The following is a 25,497-nucleotide window of genomic DNA, read 5'->3' on the forward strand; positions in this document are numbered from 1 at the left end:
CTCCGAAACACAACCCTGCCAAGCCGCACTGCTTCTTGACACACTGCTCACTTAACCTGGAAGCCAACTGCACCAATGTGTCGGAGGAAACACTGTACAACTGGCGACCAAAGTCAGCGTACATGCGCCCGGCCCGGTGCAAGGAGCCGCTAGAGCGTGATGGGACATAGACATCCCGGCCAGCCAAACCCTCCCCTAACCCGGACGATGCTGGGCCAGTTGTGCGCCGCCTCATGGGTCTCCCGGTTGGCTGCTACACAGCCTGAAATCGAACCCGGGTCTGTAGTGAATCCTCAAGCACTGCGATGCTGTGCCACTCGGGAGGCCCTGTATGTGTCAATGTTGAAATGAGTGAATGGAATAAGAATATGGTGTGTGTGTGTGTGTGTGTGTGTGTGTGTGTGTGTGTGTGTGTGTGTGTGTGTGTGTGTGTGTGTGTGGGGGTGCATGTGTCACTGCTGGGGTGATTTGAAGTGTCGGTGTGACAGTCAGCTCAATGGGAAGTGTCTGGGAAGGCTGGCGGTACAGACTGTGTAATTGGACGAGACCCAGCGAATCACAGCAGACATCTGCTGAAGTGCCACAAAGCAGGAAGTGTACTGTATACACATTTGCACACACACACCATCTTGGCTGTCCATTATCGTTGATAATGACGACACACACACACACACACACACACACACACACACACACACACACACACACACACACACACACACACACACACACACACACACACACACACACACACACACACACACACACACACACACACACACACACACACACACACACACAATTAGCAGTGCAACATATCTATTTGCAAAATATCCCCTCCAATATATATATATATAAAACACTTTCTGACATTTCACCCCCAACTGTAAGAAACAACTTATACATAGTGAAATACGACAAACAGGCTGCATTTCTGTTTTGTTTTTCTACCCATTAATTGGTATTTTTACAAACCTGAAAAAGATCGAAGGTGAAAAGATCTGATGTGATTTGGTCGAAAGGCCAATTAGTTGAGAAAATATCAGAATTTGGCTGCCTGTGTAAATGCAGCCATATAAGTAAGCACCCACCAATGACCCACTTCCAAGCTCCAATAAATACCACCTAGCTGGAAGCAACAATTAGGGAGAGCTTGCTGGCTCTTACTGACGATAAACACACATAGTGGAGCAGGTGCATCGTTTGGTTATATGGGCTAGGGTGCATTTGACTGGTTATAAATGACATGATTATTCCCTCATCATCAAACAATTGCCAACACAATATTGTCATTTAAAATAAGTATTGTTATGAGAACAACAAGGATGCTTAGAACAGAGTGACATCATTGTATTTCTTACACAAGAGATGTTGTTTTTCCTTCAGCCTGTAGATAATCTGTTGTTTAATATCTTTCAGTGTGTAACAGGCTAGTCATAACGAATTCACTGGCTCCAGACTAATTGCTAAAATCAGTGCGGCCGACCCAAGGGACACCAGTGTAAACACATTCTCAAAAGCTTGCCATGTGTAAACATTGCATCCTGATAAGGATGTTAATAACAACAAACCATTTAGTAAATATTTTCTTAACTCTATTTCTTGAACTGCATTGTTGGTTAAAATGGCTTGTAAGTAAGCATTTCACGGTAAACTCTACACCTGTTGTATTCGGCGCATGTGACATTTTTTTGGTTGATTTGATTTATATTCAAGCACAATCGCTCGTTCTGTAAAAGTGCGAAGGATGTTTCTATAGCCAATAATTGGTTGTTAAATCAATATGAGTACACTGTACAATTATGTTTGGGAATTGTAGCGCAATTACGATCCAAGCTATAACACTGGGTCATTACAAAATGGACGCCCCAACAAGAACCACGTCCTCCTTTCTTAAAGTATCACCACCATTTGCCCTCAGGTGAAGCAGTGGAATCACACAAACCAGTTAGGCCAGCCCTTTTCCTCCTCTTTCCAAAGTGACAAGTACAACTGTACAATCAGGGGAACGGTGATTTAAAAGAATACATCTCTCCAAATGTTATTGTTATACGAGGTGTCACACATTTGGTATGGAGGGCGAGAGGAAGTAAATACGGTTTATTTCGGAGCCCTAGGGAGATGACTAAGCCTTTCACTATGTGTGGCAGTTATGTAGACTGATGATTGAAGTGTTATCATCCAGGGAATTGGTTGATGAATGAGCTGGAAATGACTTTGTTCCCCTCTTAGTCAACTTGACTTTTGATTCATAATTAATGATAGAGGGCATGCATACAGTATCTGGCTAAATACAACAACACCAAAAAATATATTGTGACCTACAGGATACCAGTTTTGCAAATAAATTAGTTATGTCAAAGATTAAATGACAGGGTGTATTTTTGGAGCTCAGTGATTGTATTTTAACAATTTTTCCCACAGTGCAGGTTTCCTGCTGTATATGTCTGATTGAATCTGTCCCTATGAGTCTCACAGACCTTGTATAGCAAGCAATGCTGCTTACATTAGGAGCTTCAAGTGAACGTACCTTGTGTGTTTCTCACCACCTCCATCCAGCGACTGTAATTGGGAAATGTGTTGCATTCCACACATGCACATGATCTCATTTGCAGCAGAGACACAAGGCCATTGTTTTTGTTCAGTTTCAATCTACTGAGGGTCAGGGTGAGTTGTGCATCATCACACACCCCTACCAGGGGAAGGAGACTAACTCACATGAGTATGGCTTCTCGGAGGACATTTTCCTGCATCTTTCAAAATCTATCTGTGTCTCTCAGTCTCTTTCCATTTCAGTAACAGGCTTGTTTTTGTGCAATTGTATTTATTTTCACTTGTTTCCATGATACTGTGCCTTGCATTGTAAATTACCATTTTGAAGAGCCCCCCCCAAAGTTATGTACTATGTAATATTACTTATGGTTTGGAGTTTGAGGTTGAGTAGTGATTTTAATTAGGGCGCTTTTTCAGTGGCCATGACTAATGTGTTCGCCCTGGCTCCATCACGATTCTATTTGACCCAGGGTTCATTACTATATTTATCCAGCAATGAAACCAGTGCAGCACTTTGCTGACAGAGAGACCCAACAATTCCCTACTTAAAACTGAAATGCCCCCAAGCTCTCTCTGTGTATTAAATTAGAAGAGTGAACCTTATTCAGGAATTTAGCAATGCCATTGGGTCATTCTTCAACTACGGTGGCATTTGAGCATTGCATTTTGATGAATTTTGTAAAAAATTAACTTCCATGAAAAAATGTAAATTAATTTTTTTCTAGTTTTTTATTTAATTTAAATGTATTTGGGTACCTCTTTCCATTCTGAATCAACTAAAACGGTTGATTTACTATTATAATAACAGTCATTATGGTACCATCAGTAGAAGCAATAATACCATTATACCAGACATTTTAAATAGATCTTCTGAAATGGAATGCAGTAACGCTAAAATCTAAGGTCATCAATCAAGTGATATGATTAATCATTTTGCTCACAATGGTATTTCTCTTCATTTAAATTGACTAACACCAAGTGACACTTTGGATTTAGATTCCTCAAGTTATGAATGGAATCATCAAATGTATGACATACTAAAAGGGTGTGATTATGCTAATAAATCAAATCATCCAAAGCAAATCCAAATCTAATGTTATTTGTCACATACACATGGTTAGCAGATGTTAATGCGAGTGTAGCGAAATGCTTGTGCTTCTAGTTCCGACAATGCAGTAATAACCAACAAGTAATCTAACTAACAATTCCAAAACTACTGTCTTATACACAGTGTAAGGGGATAAAGAATATGTACATAAGGATATATGAATGAGTGATGGTACAGAGCAACATAGGCAAGATACAGTAGATGGTATCGAGTACAGTATATACATATGAGATGAGTATGTAAACAAAGTGGCATAGTTAAAGTGGCTAGTGATACATGTATTACATAAGGATGCAGTGGATGATATAGAGTACAGTATATACGTATGCATATGAGATGAATAATGTAGGGTAAGTAACATTATATAAGGTAGCATTGTTTAAAGTGGCTAGTGATATATTTACATCATTTCCCATCAATTCCCATTATTACAGTGGCTGGAGTTGAGTCAGTGTCAGTGTCAGTGTGTTGGCAGCAGCCACTCAATGTTAGTGGTGGCTGTTTAACAGTCTGATGGCCTTGAGATAGAAGCTGTTTTTCAGTCTCTCGGTCCCAGCTTTGATGCACCTGTACTGACCTCGCCTTCTGGATGATAGCGGGGTGAACAGGCAGTGGCTCGGGTGGTTGATGTCCTTGATGATCTTTATGGCCTTCCTGTAACATCGGGTGGTGTAGGTGTCCTGGAGGGCAGGTAGTTTGCCCCGGTGATGCGTTGTGCAGACCTCACTACCCTCTGGAGAGCCTTACGGTTGAGGGCGGAGCAGTTGCCGTACCAGGCGGTGATACAGCCCGCCAGGATGCTCTCGATTGTGCATCTGTAGAAGTTTGTGAGTGCTTTTGGTGACAAGCCGAATTTCTTCAGCCTCCTGAGGTTGAAGAGGCGCTGCTGCGCCTTCTTCACGACGCTGTCAGTGTGAGTGGACCAATTCAGTTTGTCTGTGATGTGTATGCCGAGGAACTTAAAACTTGCTACCCTCTCCACTACTGTTCCATCGATGTGGATAGGGGGGTGTTCCCTCTGCTGTTTCCTGAAGTCCACAATCATCTCCTTAGTTTTGTTGACGTTGAGTGTGAAGTTATTTTCCTGACACCACACTCCGAGGGCCCTCACCTCCTCCCTGTAGGCCGTCTCGTCGTTGTTGGTAATCAAGCCTACCACTGTTGTGTCGTCCGCAAACTTGATGATTGAGTTGGAGGCGTGCGTGGCCACGCAGTCGTGGGTGAACAGGGAGTACAGGAGAGGGCTCAGAACGCACCCTTGTGGGGCCCCCGTGTTGAGGATCAGCGGGGAGGAGATGTTGTTGCCTACCCTCACCACCTGGGGGCGGCCCGTCAGGAAGTCCAGTACCAAGTTGCACAGGGCGGGGTCGAGACCCAGGGTCTCGAGCTTGATGACGAGCTTGGAGGGTACTATGGTGTTGAATGCCGAGCTGTAGTCGATGAACAGCATTCTCACATAGGTATTCCTCTTGTCCAGGTGGGTTAGGGCAGTGTGCAGTGTGGTTGAGATTGCATCGTCTGTGGACCTATTTGGGCGGTAAGCAAATTGGAGTGGGTCTAGGGTGTCAGGTAGGGTGGAGGTGATATGGTCCTTGACTAGTCTCTCAAAGCACTTCATGATGACGGAAGTGAGTGCTACGGGGCGGTAGTCGTTTAGCTCAGTTACCTTAGCTTTCTTGGGAACAGGAACAATGGTGGCCCTCTTGAAGCATGTGGGAACAGCAGACTGGTATAGGGATTGATTGAATATGTCCGTAAACACACCGGCCAGCTGGTCTGCGCATGCTCTGAGGGCGCGGCTGGGGATGCCGTCTGGGCCTGCAGCCTTGCGAGGGTTAACACGTTTAAATGTCTTACTCACCTCGGCTGCAGTGAAGGAGAGACCGCATGTTTTCGTTGCAGGCCGTGTCAGTGGCACTGTATTGTACTCAAAGCGGGCAAAAAAGTTATTTAGTCTGCCTGCTCGCAAGACATCCTGGTCCGTGACTGGGCTGGGTTTCCTCTTGTAGTCCGTGATACAGTCACACTCCAAACTCCACTATGGCCAAGACCAAAGAGCTGTCAAAGGACACCAGAAACAAAATTGTAGACCTGCACCAGGCTGGGAAGACTGAATCTGCAATAGGTAAGCAGCTTGGTTTGAAGAAATCAACTGTGGGAGCAATTATTAGGAAATGGAAGACATACAAGACCACTGATAATCTCCCTCGATCTGGGGCTCCACGCAATGATCACAAAAATCCCAGAACCACACGGGGGGACCTAGTGAATGACCTGCAGAGAGCTGGCTTAGAACAGCTAAATCTCCCAAATCATCTATCACAAGTGAACCCCCAAATCTTGAGGCAGAATTGGAAGCAGGAGCAGTAGGGTTTAAATGTCTGCCATGGAGGTCTAACTTCAGAGAGACATCAACATCATACAGGTGATAAAATACACTCAAAATAAGTCATGTGTGTTGTGTGCTGAAATACTTTTAATGAAACGCTTAGTTCTGGTCATGCATCTTTGATTGGCTGAGAGACATTCTAATTTAAGTCATGCTAAAATTCAAATAACATCACAGCTACCTCATCACTTTCACAGGCAAAATGTATCAAAACGACTCGGCTAGGACTCAGTTAGGACTTCCTACCTATGACCACAGCAAAGCTGTGCTAAATCTAACCCGGCTGCATTCAAATTGTTACCATATGCCTTTTGACGTAGGACACAACATTGGGAGTATGGTGCCATTTAGGATGCCCATGAATCACACGCTTGGTTACATTTTATATAATACATTGTCACACTGATTCTAGCGTGCTGCAGAGATGATTGCCCTTCTGTAAGGCTCTCCCATCTCCACAGAGGAACTCAGAGTGACCACCTCCCTGACCAAGGCCCTTCTCCCCCGATTGCTCAGTTTGGCAAGGCCAAACTCTAGGAAGAGTCTTGTTGGTTCCAAACTTCTTACATTTAAGACTGATGGAGGCCACTGTGTTCTTGGGGACCTTCAATGCTTTAAAAAATGTTTGGTTCCTTTCCCCAGGGTCTATGCCTCGACACAATCCTGTCTCAGAGCTCTACTGATAATTCCTTCGACCTCATGGTTTGGTTTTTGCTTTGACATGTACGGTCAACTGTGGGACCATATATAGACAGGCCTTGTCAGGATTTGGCCAGGGTTGTTCCGGTTTTTGGTCACTAGATGCCCCCATTGTGCCTTTTGACCTTTTGTTTTCCCTTGATCCCCATTATTATTTGCACCTGTGCCTCGTTTCCCCTGATTGTATTTAAACCCTTTGTTTTCCTCTGTTCTTTGCTCTGTGTTTGTATGTTAGCACCCAGCCCCAGTACTCTGAGAACTCTTGTTGTTCCCGGTGGACTCTCTTGTGGAATTCTGTTTTTTGTTCTTGTTTGTTTGTTTTTTGAGTATCTTTTGAGGCTTTTTGTGCTTTACCTTCCACCTTGTGGATTTACCTTTTTTGTCTTGGAGGATTACCTTTGTTCTTGTAGGATTCATTTTGAGGTTGTGGAGTTACATGTTTTCCTGAAGAACTTCACTTTTTACTTCATTAAATACACCCTCTCAAGTACTGCTGTGTCTGCCTTATCTTCTGGGTTCTGCTCACTATTCATGGCTCAGTTGGTTAAGTGACTGTTTCTCACTCCGGAGACCCGGGTTCGTAACTGGGTCCTGACAGGCCTTTCCAAATAATTTTCCAATCAATTGAATTTACCACAGGTGGACTCCAATAAAGTTGTAAAAACATCTCAAGGATGATCCGTGGAAACAGGATGCACCTGAGCTACATTTCGAGTTTCATAGCAAAGGTCCTGCATACTGAGGTAAATAAGATGTTTCTATTTTTGCCAGAGGTGTTTTGGTGCAAACCTGTCGTCAAGGCAAAGGGTGGCTTCTTTGAAGAATCTAAAATCTAAAATATTTTTTGGTTTGTTTTACACTTTTTTGGTTACTACATGATTCCATATCTGTTATTTCGTAGATTTGACTTCTTCCCTATTATTATACAATGTAGAAAATAGTAAAAATAAAGAAAAACCCTTAAATGAGTTGGCATGTCCAAACGTTTGACGGGTACTGTATATATATTTCACTGTGAGAATCTGCTGCTGACTATCAGGCAAGGAGCAGGCTGTGAGTGAGTGAAGTGGAGAGGGGGAGGGCTGGAGGCATATGTGTGTGTGTGTGTGTGTGTGTGTGTGTGTGTGTGTTGAAAGCACTGGTTGAGAGTGTTGCAGCAGAGGCAGCTGAGTCATGGAGAGAGAGAGCACACATACTTCGTGACTACTTTTTAACCAGTTGTAGGCTATTTAAATGGGTCATTATGGAGACACCCCTTTTCCATGAATCATATTAACTCGGTTTCATCAGGCAGAGAGTCTTGTTTCTCATGGTCTGGTAGTCTTTAGGTGTCTTTTGGCAAACTCCAAGTGGGCTGCCATGTGCTTTTTACTAAGTAGTGGCTTCCGTCTGGCCACTTTACCATAAAGGCCTGATTGGTGGAGTGCTGCAGAGATGGTTGTCGTTCTGGAAGGTTCTCCCATCTCCACAGAGGAACTCTGGACGCACAAGCATTTCGCTACTCCTGCAATAACATCTGCTAATCACGTGTATGTGACCAATATGTTTTGATTTGGAGCAAGGTCAGAGTTACCATCGAGTTCTTGGTCACCTCCCTGACCAAGGCCCTTCTCCTCTGATTGCTCAGCTTGGCCGGGCGGCCAGCTCTAGGAAGAGTCTTCGTGGTTCCAAACTTCTTACATTTAAGAATCCTGGAGGCCAATGTGTTCTTCGGGACCTTCAATGCTGCAGAAATGGTTTGGTACTTTTCCCCAGATCTGTGCCTCGACACGGTCCTGTTTCGGAACTCTACGGACAAATACAAATTCCAGAATAATAGGTTAAAATGTGAATTAATTAATGTCCTATATATTGCTATTGCCTGTTGAGTGCTACAGCTGTACTAAAATGCTGTGTACACACTTAACCTGCTTCCAGCACAACAATGGCAATCCAGAAAAGATAACCAGCTATATTTAGCAAACATTTAGCTTCATAATTTTTTGAACATTCAAAAAACTACCTCAATCTATATTTAGCTATCATTTCATCATGGCTAGCTAGCTAGCCAACTTAGCATGTGTCCCTATAACATAACATGGGGTTTCATTATCTTGCTAATTGGTTACAATTTGTAACACAGTGGCTATTCTAGGTAGCTAGTTAGTTAAACATGACAACTGGCAAACATGAAAAAGCTTGTTATGACAACGGCAAAACATCATCTTGCGAAAAATCAAGCAGGCAATAGTGATTCTCACTGAGAAATACCTGTCAACTGGCTGTCATGTCCACAGAGCTGTCAGTACTGCATGAACCGTGATCACGGTTGATAGATGAGACATTTGCCAAACGGGTACTGTATAGATAAATATTGGCATCATGGCTAGTATAGGTTTATGTACATGGTTTGTTAGTCAATAAATGCATTTTTTAATTGAACCCAGTTTCAACAGAAATTGTCCTCCTTGAACTGCACTAGCAATGTTGCCAACAATTTTTCTGTGAGAATCTCTATTGCCTCCTTGATTTGTCGCTAGATTACGTTTTGCAGTTGCAGCGACAACCTCTCTGCACCAATTTGCCTTGCTGCTGCAGCGGTTCCCAATGTAAGTATTTGTCCCCTCTCCCACTGCAGAAATGAAAGCATAGTTCGTCATTTATGACCAATACATGTACTGTATATGACCAATTACTGCGCTCTTGTATGACTGAAATAGGAAGAACAACTAACAAAATTATTACAAACGTTGTGACAGTGATTTTATAGTTTGCAATTGTTTTGTTGTGATGTAATTGTTTTAATACTGTTTGGACTCCAGGAAGAGTAGCTGTGGGTATCCTAATGAATACAAACAAAATACAAAAATTGTGAGAAAATAAAACAAAGCATCTCCTGCAAAAATCTTATACAAGAATGTCTGGGCCTCGACCCCACCCTGTGCAACTGGGTCTTGGACTTTCTGACGGGCCGCCCCCAGGTGGTGAAGGTAGGAAACAACACCTCCTCTCCGCTGATCCTCAACACTGGGGCCACACAAAGGTGCATTCTCAGCCTTCTCCTGTACTCCCTGTTCACCCATCACTGCGTGGCCATGCACGCCTCCAACTCAATCATCAAGATTGCAGACGACACCACAGTGGTAGGCTTGATTACCAACAATGACGAGACGGCCTACAGGGAAGAGGTGAGGGCCCTCGGAGTGTGGTGTCAGGAAAATAACCTTACACTCAACGTCAACAAAACAAAGGAGATGGTCATGGACTTCAGGAAACAGCAGAGGGAGCATCCCCCTATCCACATCGACGGGACAGTAGTGGAGAAGGTGGAAAGTTTTAAGTTCCTCGGCGTACACATCACGGACAAACTGAAATGGTCCACCCACATAGACAGCATTGTGAAGAAGGCGCAACAGAGCCTCTTCACCCACAGGAGGCTGAAGAAATTTGGCTTGTCGACAAAAACACTCACAAACTTTTACAGATGCACAATCGAGAGCATCCTGTCGGGCAGCATCACCGCCTGGTACGGCAACTGCTCCGCCCACAACCGCAAGGCTCTCCAGAAGGTAGTGCGGTCTGCACAACGCATCACCAGGTGCAAACTACCTGCCCTCCAGGACACCCACAGCACCCAATGTCACAGGAAGGCCAAAAAGATAATCAAAGAGAACAAACACCCGAGCCACTGCCTGTTCACCCCGGGCAGTGGCTATCATCCAGAAGGCGCGATCAGTACAGGTGCATCAAAGCTGGGGCCAGGAGTCTGAAAAACAGCTTCTATCTCAAGGCCATCAGACTGTTATAGAGCCACCACTAACATAGAGTGGCTGCTGCCTACATACAGACTCAAATCACTGGCCACTTTAATACATTTAATAAATGGATTTAATATCTAGCAAGGCCACTTTAATCATGTCTACATATCCTACATTACTCATCTCATATGTATATACTGTATTCTATACCATCTACTGCATCTTGCCTATGCCACACGGCCATCGCTCATCCATATATTTGTATGTACATATTCTTATTCATCCCTTTACATTTGTGTGTATAAGGTAGTTGTTGTGAATTTGTTCGTGCAGTAATATCTAGCAAGCAGTCTGTCGGAACTAGAAACACAAGCATTTCGCCTGCACTCGCATTAACATCTGCTAACCATATGTATGCGACCAATAAAATTTGATTTGATTTGTCAGTCACCAATGCAGTGACTTGATTAGCTGCTTAGCAAACTGTTGTAGCTAGCTTACTGACAGTTAAAGGTAGACTCATCGAAATGACATTGCCACGAGCAGCACCGCAGATATTGAGATGAGCGAGGTGCATCTATCGCTGAGCCTACCTTCAACTAGGTATCTCTACTTTTACTGACATAAATACCTTTAATTCATTGCATTTCCAAAATGAAAAAAAAATCTGTAAAAAAAAACTTTACTCAATAAAATGTTATTTCTCAACTGAGCTTTCTGATTTTGTTGTCTATTGTCCCCTACAATAATCTTTACTCTTATTTTGGTTTCTTTTTTAAATTTAATTTTGGCAACCCCACTGCAAGGTCACGACACCGACTTTGAATACCACTGATTTAGTTGCTTATTTCAGTTGTTGCTTGTCACGCCCAAATTGCACAGTTGACCCAAAACTCCTAAAAAGCCCTCTGGGTCTGAATCTGCCCTTTAGAACGAACCAAAGCATTACTGATTGTCGACACAAACCCAATTGTGGGGTGTCAGGGAAGTTTTCAGGGAAACATCTGTTTAAGATGTCGATTAAAACTCCCCATCAAAGGGCAGAGTTCTGCTCAACTGCCAGACAGTTTGCCAGAGGGAATCTTTGTGGCGTTTCTGTGAACTAAACTTCAACATACAATACAATCACATTTCTTTTGGTGTGCAGCAGAGTTGCATGAAACATTTCCCCTTCCAGGACTTCATATGAATAAAAAAATAAGCACTTTTACAACTGCTCAAGAACAATGACTGTCGAGGCGGGGAAATAAATACAGAACACCAACAGTTAAGCTATCAAATCCCTCATGTTCAATTACAGAGGGTATACCAGCACTGACCTTTCATGACCCCCCCAGGATAAAAGCGTGTTATGAGGTACTGAAATAGAGTGCAGAGGACATGGTCTTCAATAATATTGAAGATTTATATCACACATGATCAATAATACAATATCTTTATTACACAATCAGAAGCTCCAGGTTCCCATTATGGTTGCTCCAGTATGAGAATCATTCCCTCAGTGTGGTCCTAAGGGAGTGCTCACCACTCACCAGGATTGTGTGGAGGGGAGGGGGGGGGGGGTAGTTGGTAGGGTAGTGCTGTCACTCCTAAAGGCATCGCCCTGTTCTTCATTACACGCGGAGTCCCTCAAGGCCATTGTAAGTGTAGGTATTAGGCCAGACCACAGCCCAGCAGGATAGCTAATGGGCACTTAGGATGATCTATAAGTGGCAATGAATGTGCTCCCTCGGAACGGAATAGGGACTTTGTTCATTTGCCTCACACTGATATTCCTCCCGAGTGCAGTGGTTTTCAAGAGGCAACCGACTGGGCCCAGTTCAACCGTCTAGTTTTGATGTATATTTGGTTGCGTTGTCAACTAATGTGAATTCAATATGAAATCAACCAAAAATGTCACCATGACATTGGATTTAGGTTTAAAGATGGATGACAAAAATATTTAATGCCCTTACATTGATGACTTTTTGCAAATCAAATCAGTTTTGCGTTAAGTCAATGTCATCACATATGTCCTGTGGCTCAGTTGGAAGAGCATGGCACTTGCAGTGCCAGGGTGTGGATAAGAGCATTGAAATAATGAGGAAACAACGTTGATTCAACTTGTTTTTGCACCAGTGGGAAGCCTTTTGTGGATGTGCTCGTGCAGTGGATGTGTTCGGTCAGTGGATGAAGGTGAATAATGGGCTTGTGAAGTGAGATTTTCTGTGTGTAATGTGTATGCCTTGTTAGTCCTAATAGCCATGTCCCTGCATGGCTTCTGTTTTTCAATATTCATTTCATTAGACAAAATTATTTCTATCTCATTTTTTCTGGAGTTCACCCCAAACTTCTTAAACTGTTACTAATGATCTCTGATACCATTAATAACCCTTTACTAATGATCTCTGATACCCATTAATAACCCTTTACTAATGATCTCTGATACCCATTAATAACCCTTTACTAATGATCTCTGATACCCATTAATAACCCTTTACTAATGATCTCTGATACCCATTAATAACCCTTTACTAATGATCTCTGATACCATTAATAAGGAATGTGAAAGGAATGTAGGAGAATATAACACAATAGATCTGGTAAAATATAATACAAAGAAAAAAACAACCATTCTTTTATATTTTTTTTGTACCATCTTTGAAATGCAAGGGAAAGGCCATAATGTATTATTCCAGCCCAGGTATTCCAGTCCAGGTGCGATTTTGGCCACGAGATGGCAGCAGTGTATATGCAACGTTTTATACTGATCCAATGAACCATTGCATTTCTGTTCCAAATTTTGTATCAAGACTGCCCAAAATGTGCCTAATTTGTTTATTAATAACTTTTCGTGTTCAAAATTTTGCACTATCCTCAAACAATAGCATGGTATTATTTCACTGTAATAGCTACTGTAAATTGGACAGTGCAATGAGATGAACAAGAACATAGACAGATATGTCTATGTGGAAATGTTCTTGTTGCTTACAACCTCATGCTAATCGCATTAGCCTATGTTAGCTCAACTGTCCCATGGATGGGACACCGATCCCGAAGAAGTTTTAATAACCCTTTACTAATGATCTCTGATACCAAGTAATAACCCTTTACTAATGATCTCTGATACCCATTAATAACCCTTTACTAATGATCTCTGATACCCATTAATAACCCTTTACTAATGATCTCTGATACCCATTAATAACCCTTTACTAATGATCTCTGATACCCATTAATAACCCTTTACTAATGATCTCTGATACCAATTAATAACCCTTTACTAATGATCTCTGATACCCATTAATAACCCTTTACTAATGATCTCTGATACCCATTAATAACCCTTTACTAATGATCTCTGATACCAATTAATAACCCTTTACTAATGATCTCTGATACCCATTAATAACCCTTTACTAATGATCTCTGATACCCATTAATAACCCTTTACTAATGATCTCTGATACCCATTAATAACCCTTTACTAATGATCTCTGATACCCATCAATAACCCTTTACTAATGATCTCTGATACCCATTAATAACCCTTTACTAATGATCTCTGATACCCATTAATAACCCTTTACTAATGATCTCTGATACCCATGAAGTTATTTTTAACTGTTGCATAATATGAGCACATGACATATAATATACGTCTGACTAAATCATATACAGAACTTGGTTTTGAAATCCTCTGTTAAAAATGTCAAAATATTTGACATTTTTTGACCAAGGTCTCTTTTACAGATTGGACCTGTATTACAAAAATATACACATTAATACGATACAAAAAGCAAAGAAGAGATACAAAACACAGTCATATAAAACAAACACATTTTATTTCCAAAACACTGTACACACCAATTTTTTTACATTTGAGTTTGTAAAATATTATTGTTCTCAGATTTTTTTGTTGTTGTTGCAAAAAGCTATATATCCATTGTTTAGCTGGAATGGAATGTTCGTATCAAGTTTCAAGTTTCAAGTTTTAATGTCACATGCACAAGTACACTGAAATGCCTTTCCTGCAAGCTCTAACCCCAACAATGCAGTAATCAATAACAATGACAAAGAAATAACAAGTTAGAACAAAAACATACAAGAAAAACACGATAAAGTAAATAAGTATACTATATACAGGGTCAGTCAGTTCCAGTAACATATTTACAATGTGCCGAGGATATTGGATCAATAGAGATAGATATCTATAGGGGTAAGGTGACTCGGCATCAGGATATGCATGTATGATGAACAGAGTAGCAGCAGTGTATATGATGATTGTATGTGAGTTGGTGTGCGTGTGTGTAGTCAGTATAAATGTATGTGTGTGTGAGAAAATTATGTAGTGAATGGTTGTGTGTGTGTTCGGAGTGTCAGTGTGCGTGAGTGTGTAGTGCTCTGTGAGTGTGTAGTGCTCTGTGAGTGTGTAGAGCTCTGTGAGTGTGTAGTGCTCTGTGAGTGTGTAGAGCTCTGTGAGTGTGTAGTGCTCTGTGAGTGTGTAGTGCTCTGTGAGTGTGTAGTGCTCTGTGAGTGTGTAGTGCTCTGTGAGTGTGTAGTGCCCTGTGAGTGTGTAGTGCCTTGTGAGTGTGTAGTGCTCTGTGAGTGTGTAGTGCTCTGTGAGTGTGTAGTGCCCTGTGAGTGTGTAGTGCCCTGTGAGTGTGTAGTGCTCTGTGAGTGTGTAGAGCTCTGTGAGTGTGTAGAGCTCTGTGAGTGTGTAGAGCTCTGTGAGTGTATAGTGCTCTGTGAGTGTGTAGAGCTCTGTGAGTGTGTAGTGCTCTGTGAGTGTACATAGAGACAGTGCAAAGATATTAAAATAAATAATCAATTACAAAGTTCAACTCAAATAGTCTGTGTAGCAATTATTTTTTAGCTATTTAGTTAGCTATTTAGTTAGCTATTTAGTTAGCTATTTAGCAGTCTTATGGCTTGGGGATAGAAGCTGTTCATGAGCCTGTTGATGTCAGACTTGATGCACTTGATGGCTTAGCTGGTTGGAGTCTTTAACGATTTTCCGGGCCTTCCTTTCACACTGCCTGGTATAGAGATCCTGGGTGGCAGGGAGCTCAGCCCCAGTGATGTACTGAGCTGTCTGCATCCTATTTGAGTATGATATGTGGTTGTCTCACCTAGTTATCTTTAAGAGGAGTACATTTACTGTAAATTGCTTTTGATAAGACCATCTGCTAAATGACTGAAATGGCAAATGTTAATGTTTTACATACATAGCTCATATTACTGTATTAAATATATATTTTTTATATTTAAAAACATATATATTGATGTTCCAAATGTATCATTTGTACGGTTCTTTATTAAAAATGTAGTTATTTGTTACATTTGACTGTTTAAAACCTGGCAGTACTACTCATTATTCTGAGAGTGATAGCATTTTCCATAAAACATGATTATTTGTCTCTGAAATGAAACCATCAAGTTATGCCATGATTAAATAGTTTAAAAAAAAAACACGAATCTCTTTCATACGTTCTTCAAACAATAAAAGCTAATTTACCAACATTTCCGAAAATAGATATATACTGTACAGCATTTTAGAATGAAACTCTTCAAACATATTTTTAATTAGAGAGGTCCTCAATCAGCCGTCTGAAATGACAACAATTCATCCAATTTGAGAGAGTTCAAAACAACTGAACGCTGAGGAACTCTGTAGAGGCCAAAGGAATTTACAGAGTTAGCCAGCCCTGAGAACGTGTATGGTAACTTGTACTTCTAAAAGTGATGAATGAAGTTAGGTACAGAGGGAGTTTTTGTAAAATAATCTTAGAAACGAAAAGAGAGCAATGCATGGATCTACGAGACTTCAAAGAGGGCCAACCTGCTTTCTGATATAGAATGCAGTGATGCGTACTGAACTTGTCGACCCGTAATAAAGCGCAGTGTGCTGTGATGAACTGAGTCCAATGGATTCAGTGTATTGGCAGCTGCATTCATATAGTCTAAGACCGGTAGAACATGGGACTGAACATTCCTACCGGTGATGTTCCATTGATAGCATTCACATAATATTACACTGTTTGTGTGAAATGTGAAAACGTCTTCATTCAGACCTGTGTGGCCTTGCTCTCGGATTCCCCCTTCACCATTTGGCCACATGGTTGTGCAGTCAAAGCCCGGAGGTATACGTTTGTGCCAGCACTGTAAATTGCCTTGTTAGTGCCTCACCTCATTTCGTTTCCCCGAATCTCAAAATGTCTCCACAAGAAACAGTCTATTTTCGAGGATTGTGAATTACAGCGAAATCCATTGTGTTTCTTATATGCATTTGAACATGACTGTAAAGTGGTGCGCTTGTGCTTGGTGTATGAAATCAGAAATGTGTCATATTCATTAAAAATAGTTTATTATCATTGCTTCATCATAGTTTATACTGCTGGAAGATGCTGTGACTGGTTGATATGATGCTGTCTTGACTTTCTGTCCAGAATGCCTACCTTTACAATATGAGTCAGTCTGCATCCTAGTAGCGCCAATGGTTTTCAGGAAAGACATGTTCTAGTTGTATTTGTACTGTAGACCGTATAAATGCAGGGTACACTTATTTTACAATTCGAAGCACAAGCATGCTCCTCTATGGATCATCTCAGTTTAACCTTCCCATTAATTAAAGTCACGTACATCCAATATGAACCAAAGATCACATCTTTAGATGACATTTAATCCCTGGTAGGGCTCTTGGCCTAGATGGAAATTAATTCAGGCTCAAAACTGAAATTCAGCCTTGGGATTGCGCCACCATACTAATTTGATACTGCATCAACTGCAGGGAGGAACAGTCATCTATTATGAGTTTAATCTATCTTGCATTTAGAGTACTGTGCCTCCCTGACTGACAATTTGATAACCTACTGGACTTTGCCAAACAAACTGACAACTTGACAGAAAATACAATCTGAATCTGTATTCTGAGATAAAACCACTCTCATAGGAAACACAACTGGAAGTCCAGACATAAGACCTTCACGTATTAACCTTACTCATCTTCTGTTTAGCATTCTGATTGATATTAATCATCATACACCCTGGTGGGTTTAATCCTCAATTCTGATTGGTTCAAACAGCATTCCAGCCAGTGTCTATTCCACACGTTACCACCGGCTAAATCTATGACGTTAAAATGCCTATTTAGTCTGTTCCATCTGACTGCGCAATCCACAGCCCAGCCAATGCATTTATAAATGCATTTATAAACTTGATCTCCACTATAAAAAACGTCTAGACATTATCTCACATTTCTTTTAGACTAACATTTAGTTTTCAACAGCGGAGATTCGTATAAACCTTGCTGTCTATTTCACCTTATATTTAGCGTTCTGATAGATATTAATCAATAGAATAGTCTGTATTAACACATTTCCTACATAGACCTATTATACAGCCCCAGATTCAAATCTTCTCTTTTATAGCCTTGAATAAGATCCCTGAACATTGATGATTCATGGAGGTCCTGCTCTCTCCCGTCCCCTGCAGGTTTCTGACGATGACTCTCCAGAGCCAGGTCTGGGCGTGGAGATGGAGACTGTCCAGGTGCGGAGGCTCTCCTGCCGGAACCTGCAGCTTCCCCCACTGGCCTTTAGGCAGGCGGAGCAGCGTGACTGGGCCCCGAGGCCAGAGACGGAGCAGATCCCTCGGCCCACTAGCCTCGCCCTCAGGATCCCCCCGCTCATCGCCATCACCTCAGCAGACACCAGCAGGTAAGAGAGACAGGAGACTGCATGTGGAGACAACGGTCTGGTGGCAGGGTCGTGGGATGTGGATTGATGTGTGTGTGAGAGAGGGAGAACGAGACAGGTGGATGAGCGAGAGAGGGAGAGAGAGTGAAAGAGTCAGACAAGGAGACTCAGGGAAGCTTAGTGCTCTTTTCAGTATTGAGTGTGTGTGTGTATCTGTGCTCCTTAAAATGTCTGGCTTTGTGTGTCAGTATATGTGTGAGTATAAATGCATATGGTCTTTGTAATTTACAATCATGGAACACTAACCTAGAGTGGATGCAATCTGCTCTCCATTCAGACAGCACAAAGACCATTAAACTGAATTTCGATTTATCTGAATTACGATGGTAGTTGCCCCTTGAAAGCCTGTGAATGACATACAGTAGGCAAAAAGCATTTTGGTGACTCATGTTAAATGTGATCAGCTTTACTTTGAGCGTGATGTGTCTACGTGTGACTCATCAATGCAAACGTATACTACTGGGTTTTGATTTTAAGAACACAGTGTCCTTCAGCCAGAAAACCTCTCTACTTCAAGCCACGGTCGGCTCTTTCAATGTCCACACACTTTGTGTGTCTGTGTCAGCTTCAAAAGATCCTCACAAAAATGATTTGCCCTTGTTTTCCTCCCTGCATAATATAGTTTCACAGGTAGATAGAACCTTTGTTATAGTCCTAACTGTTAATATACCTTTTAATTATTTCTAGATCGCTATGTGCACCTTGGCACAGTAATCATTCTCCCTCCCTTAGTTATAGTTGCAGCTATGGTTTATCCACCCATTTATTTTGTGGGTGTGTGAGACAAAACAAAATCTCTTTACCTGACTCTCTTTTCAGTATAGAAATGTATACTTTTCGGCTCTTGTAGGAAGCAATCACTCCCCTATTACTGATCTATAACTGAGCTAGTAACTCACTAACTAGCAAAGGATATGAACAAAATGTGCACACGTGGCAACATGCAGCTCTCACTATGATTTCAAAACCAACACATCTACTCATGACCGCTTATGCTGTAAACACAGTCCAGTTCAAAGTAAATGGCACAGATCCATATATCGCAATGGTCTATTTGCTTATAGAATACGGGCTGAGTCGTGCGTGTCGTGCGTGCGTGTCAATGCAATAGAAACCTACACCGATGCGTTCTGCCAACAACAGGGACGGCAAGTAGCGTAGCGGTTAAGAGCATTGGGCCAGTAACTGAAAGGTTGCTGGTTTGAATCTCTGAACCAATTAGGTGAAAAATCTGCCAACGTGCCCTTGAGCAAGGCACTTAACCCTAATTGCTCCTGTAATTTTCTCTGGATAAGAGTGTCAGCTCAAATGTTAACAAAGTATCTTGCATAGTTAATTTAGTTTTGGTATGTTGCATTAAAAGTGGCTAAAATTGCGTTGATTCGATCACAGTTGCCACAGTAAAGGGAAACGTTGATAGTGTTAACAGGGAAAACTCTAGAACAGTGGTCCCCAACCTTTTCTGAGTCAAGATCACTTTCTGAGTCAAAGTGCAAACCGAGATCTACCGCTCAGATTTTTTTTTACATGACTTCAAAAATGTAAACCAATGCAACATTAACCAATTAAATACAGTACTGCAGCAATGAGGTTTGTGCAATAAGCTATAGGCCCAATAAATTATGACCGTATATTATCTTTGCTTGAATTACCCTGCCAATGCATTGTTGTTCGAGCCATTTTGAGGTAGGCTATATGATCACACTGGTAATAGATCTGTTGTTGTATTACTTGTGAGGCACAGCTGAGTGAGCATACATTTAAATAATTAGCTTTTTATTTTTATTTTACTTGGCTGATGGTGCCTGCATCTGATTGTTCGTCTCAGTGGAGGGTGAGAGCAGCATCTCAACATCCCTCCGCTCTCCCTTTCCTCTGCTGATACTGACCTGAAAGGGACCCTGTCTTCCATCTAATGGCGAAACTCAAGTCGCACCACATTATTTCTGCCTCATGCACAAATTCATGTTGTTACTCCTATGAACAGAGAAAGTGAAATATTCCTCGATATTAAAAAAGACCCAAGCCGTTAATAATAACAACACAAGCATATAGATACACTTTCCTACTCATTCATTACTGCTGCAGTGCTTGTTGTAGCACTGAGTGGAAATAGGAAGAACTTACATTTTATGGCTTATAAAAGTATTGAATACAAAGTGTTGAAAGTGCTGAGTAAGAACTTAAACAACAGCTCTTTGCTGTAGTCGTTGACAGTCTCGCTCTAGTCAGACAGTCTCGCTCTATGGTTTTAAACGTTTTGAAATCTCACAGTACCAACTTTGCTGTAGCTTTCTTTAATGCCTGCTACATTACTGCAGACACGGTAATCTGAGCCATCCGTTTGGCCTGCGTTAGGCCTACAGTGTACTTGATTTGCTCTCTGGGCCCGCCAGGAAGGCAGATGTTGTTCGCCTACCCAGCGTGTAGGGCATCTGAATCGGGTGCACTTTCCGCCAACAGCCAGAGTCTAATAAATGGGAACACAAGGCTTTATCTTTGTTTGTTTTTTTTACATAAATGTTTGGCGATCGACTAGAAATGCCTTTCAGATCCACCAGTTTAGAGGGAACAGTGTTTCCTACATAGTGTACCACTTATAGTGTACCACCTTGTGGGCCCTGGTCAAAAGTAGTGCACTATACTGGGAATAGGGTGCCATTTGAGACACATCCAAAGACAATCAGGACCTCTCATGCCAAATACTCTTTGGGTCAGCGACTAGCCCTTCATTTAGATTCGGTTGTATGATACCGTTGGTCTAGAAACGGTGCCACGTAGATGTGAGCATAGTCTCATGTTATTCATATTTATGAGAATACATGAGAATACTGAATGACACTTCTAGTGTGCCATTTCTAGTATACTTCATCGTTCCTAATCCGTTGTAGTTGTAAGAGTGTAAACCTTTGCAATTGTTTATATTCAGGAATTGATAGTGTCTGGAGAGAAACTGGAGATGAGATGGGAATAGTGATCTATGATTCCCATTCATTAACAATTACTCCATGGTTTCTCGTAAAGAAAGAAGATGGAGTGCTGTGTTTTGTTAGTGTCTCTCTGGCAGTTTCATCTGAAAAGGTCAGACCCCGGAGTTTGTTGTTGGATGGGAGTTTTGATGGATTGTGGGGTGTGTGAGGATGTCAGTGTACAAATCAAATTGTATTGGTCGGCATACACATATTTGCAGATGTTTTCGCAGGTGCAGCGAAATGCTTGTTTTTCTAGATCCAACAGTAACACCTAGCATAACAAAATAACACATCCAAAAAATAAAATACAGAAATATCAGGACGAGCAATGTCAGAGTCTGGAATATAAATACAGAGCCTTCAGAAAGTATTCATACCCCTTGATTTATTCCACATTTTAATGTGTTACAGCCTGAATTATAAATGGATGAAATATCCCATAATGGCAAAGTGAAAACATGTTTTTATAAATCTTTGCAAATGTATTAAATTAAATACAGAAATAGCTCATTTACTTAAGTATTCACATCCGTGAGTCCAATACATTGTAGAAGCACCTTTGGCAGCGATTACAGCTGAGTCTTTCTGGGCAAGTCTAAGAGCTTTCCATACCTGGATTATGCAACATTTGCCAATTATTATTTAAAAGATTCTGTCAAATTGGTTGTTGATCATTGCTAGACAACCATTTTCAGGTCTTGCCATAGATTTTCAAGTAGATTTAAGTCAAAACTGTAACTCGGCCACTCAGGAACATTCACAGTCTTCTTCGTAAGCCTGGTGTCTTCCAGTGTCTGGTGGAAAGAAGACTGAACAAGGTTTTCCTCTAGGACTTTGTCTGTGCTTAGCTCCATTCCGTTTCTTTTTTATCCTGAGAAACTCCCCAGTCCTTAACAATTACAAGCATACCCATAACAAGATGCAGCCACGAATATGCTTGAAAATAATGAGAGAGTGGTACTCAGTAATGTGTTGTATTGGCATTGCACCAGACATAACACTTTGTATTCAGGAAAAAAAGTGAATTGCTTTGCCACATTTTTTTCATTATTACTTTAGTGCCTGGTTGCAAACAGGATGCATGTTTTGGAATATTTGTTTTTCTGTACAGGCTTCCTTCTTTTCACTCTGTCAATTAGGTTAGTATTGTTGAGTTACTATAACGTTGTTGATCCATCCTCAGTTTTCTCCTTTCACAGCCATTAAACTCTGTAACAATATAAATGAGTCATTTTGGAGTCACCTTTATTGTAAATAAGAATATAATATGTTTCTAAACACGTCTACAGTCATGTGGATGCTACCATGGTTATGGATAGTCCTAAATGAATCATGAATAATGATGAGTGAGAAAGTTAGACGCACAAATATCATACCCACCCAAAATGCTAACCTCCCCTGCTATTGTAATGGTGAGAGGTTAGCATACTTCTGTTACTTTCTCACTCATCATTATTCACGATTCATTCAAGACTATCCGTAATTATGGTAACATCCACATTCACGTAGAAGTGTTCAGAAACATATTTTATTCTTACTTCATAAAAGTGACTCCAATAATTTCTATTGGGCACGAAATAATCTGAAACACAAGCAAAACAAATAAGCAAATGCATCCATCAAGTTTGTAGAGTCACAAGTTTGATGTAATCACTGCAGGCTAGCATGTCACATCTTCTCCGGCTCTTCCCCTCCGGCGTACGACGTCGTCAGAATACTAACCACCGGTCCTGGGATTCATCATTACGCACACCTGGCACTCATCATTACGCACACCTGACTACTTTAATAAACACATAAGTGAATTTGTCCCAATACTTTTGGTCCCCTAAAATGTGTGGGACTATTTACAAAGAGTGCTGTAATATCTAAACGGTTCACCTGATATAGATGAAAATACTCTCAAATGAAAGCTGACCGTTACAAAACAAAGTAGACTGGTATTTTGGATGCAGTAATTGCAGTGAACTGTAGTTATACTGCAATCTAACTGCAGTTACACTGCAAAATTACTGCAGTAAAACAACTTTTATTTTGGACGCAGTATTTGATTTATACTACAGTTATACTGCAATCTAACTGCAATATTTTTTCATAAGGGCAGTCTGCACTTTGACCTCAGTCATTGTATCATTTCAAATCCAAAGTGCTGGAGTAAAGAGCCAAAACAACAACAAATGTGTCTCTATCCCAATACTATTGGAGCTCACAGTACATATGAAATGGGTAAAACAGTATGTAAACATTATTAAAAGTGACCAGTGTTCTACGACTATAAGGGGCAGGGTGTTGGACGGAGGCCGACTAGTGGCGACAATTTAACAGTCTGATGGCCTGGAGATAGAAGCTGTTTTCAGTCTCTCCGTCCCAGCTTTGATCTCCGCCTTCTAGATGGTAGTGGGGTGAATAGGCTGTGGCTTGGGTGGCTGAGGGCATTGATGATCTTCTTGGCCTTCCTGTGACACCAGGTGCTGGCAGTGTGCCACCGGTGATGCGTTGGGCTGACCGCACCACCCTCAGGAGTGCCCTACAGATGCGGATAGTGTAAGTGCCGTACCAGGGGGTGATACAGCCCTACGGTGGTGCATGGCCCGCAGTCATGGGTAAACAGGAAGGACAGGAGGGGGCTGAGCATGCACCCCTGCGGGGCCCCTGTGTTGAGGATCAGCTTGGTGGAGGTGCTGTTGCCTACCTTCACCACCTGGGGTCCGCCCATCAGGAAGTTGGGGAGGTATGCCAATCGTAGTGGGTCTAGGATGTCGTGTAAGTTCGAGGTGATATGATTCTTAATTAGCCTCTCAAAGCACTTCATGATGACAGAAGTGAGTGCAATGGGGTGATAGTCATTTAGTTCAGTTACCTTCACTTTCTTGGATACAGGAACAATGGTGGACATCCTGAAGCAAGTGGGGACAACAGACTGGGATAGAGAGATTAATATGTCTGTATACACTCCAGCCAGCTGGTGTGCACATGCTCTGTGGACGCGGTTTGGGATGCCGTCTGGGCCGGCAGCCTTGCGAGGGTTAATGCACTTAAATGTCTTACTCACGTCGACCACGGAGAAGGGGAGCTCAGAGTCCTCGTGAGCTGCGGTGGCCCAAGTCGGCGACTCAGTGTTTTCCTCTAAGTGGTCATAGAGAGTGTTTTTATCTTGTCCGGGAGCGAGGCGTTGGAGTCTGTGACATGGCTGGCTTTCCCTTTATAATCTGTGATGGTCTGGAGTACCTGCCACATGTGTCTTTGTGTCTGAGCCGTTGAATTGCAACTCCACTTTGCCCTCGTACTGTTGTTTTTCCTCTTTGATTGCTTTACGGAGGTAATGACCGGTAATGGCTGGTCTGTTTGTACACATTCATATTCCCAGTCACCTTGCCGTGGTTAAATGCGGTGGTTTGCTTTTCAGTTTTGCGTGAATGCTGCCATCTATCCACGGTTTTTGGTTTGGATAGGTTGTAATAGTCACCGTGGGAACAACATCCTCTATGCACTTCCTGATGAACTCCGTCACCAAGTCAGTGTATACGTCAACACTATTCTCAGGGGCAACCCGGAACATTTTCCAGTCCGCGTGATCAAAACAATCTTGAACCATAGATTCTGATTGGTCAGACCAACGTTGAACAGTTCTCACACACAAGCACGCACGCACGCACGCACGCACGCACGCACGCACACACACACACACACACACACACACACACACACACACACACACACACACACACACTCTTTTTGTTACTGTGGTTACATTTAGAGGAAAGATGGAAAATCATTCGCCCTCCTGTTGTTCCCAATCAATGTCCCCCTGCTGTCATTCCATGAAAAGCCCACCCTTACCCCTGCTATCATTCTATGAAAAGCCCACAATGCCCTCCTCCTGGGCTGTACATTTGGGCCACGCTCAGGAAGAAAATCACTAGCATGTTAAGCAAAGAGAAGTGAGCTGTAGCCATTTTGAATATAGGCATTGACACGAATTTACATTTGACTGCAGACAGGGTTGCTATGATTAAGCCTTTTTTGTCTGTCATAACAATAGGTCCACGTCTTCATGGGAAGTGTCATCTCTCTATGGTCACACAGGGAAAAAGTTGAAGCTTATTCTGTAAGGATCGAGGCTTCCTGGCAGTATTTGCCGTTTTTGTCTCTTGGCAAACTGTACTGTACAGTATGTGCCCATCAACCTACTTCATGAATCAGGTCATTGTTGGCTCTATGGAAATTATTATTATACATATAGCTCTGGAAAGAATGAAGAGACCACAGCAGCATCATGCACTTCACAAAATAGATGGGATCA

At 41.9% G+C, this 25,497-nt stretch overlaps 1 protein-coding gene across 3 annotated transcripts in view; it reads left to right on the top strand.

Annotated features, from left to right (window-relative positions):
• Positions 1-25,497, top strand: part of LOC118388049 (cAMP-specific 3',5'-cyclic phosphodiesterase 4D-like) — a 469,033-nt gene that overhangs the window by 44,445 nt on the left and 399,091 nt on the right. For all 3 annotated transcript variants that reach the window (XR_008142771.1, XM_052525216.1, XM_052525217.1), the window contains exon 3: positions 17,960-18,183. Coding sequence is in view for 2 of the 3 variants with exons in the window: in XM_052525216.1 (XP_052381176.1) it covers positions 17,960-18,183 (224 nt within the window). In the remaining variant the exon portion in view is untranslated. The remainder of the gene's footprint in view (positions 1-17,959; positions 18,184-25,497) is intronic.

The sequence above is a fragment of the Oncorhynchus keta genome, chromosome 9, assembly GCF_023373465.1.
Source record: "Oncorhynchus keta strain PuntledgeMale-10-30-2019 chromosome 9, Oket_V2, whole genome shotgun sequence".
In the NCBI taxonomy this organism is placed as follows: domain Eukaryota; kingdom Metazoa; phylum Chordata; class Actinopteri; order Salmoniformes; family Salmonidae; genus Oncorhynchus; species Oncorhynchus keta.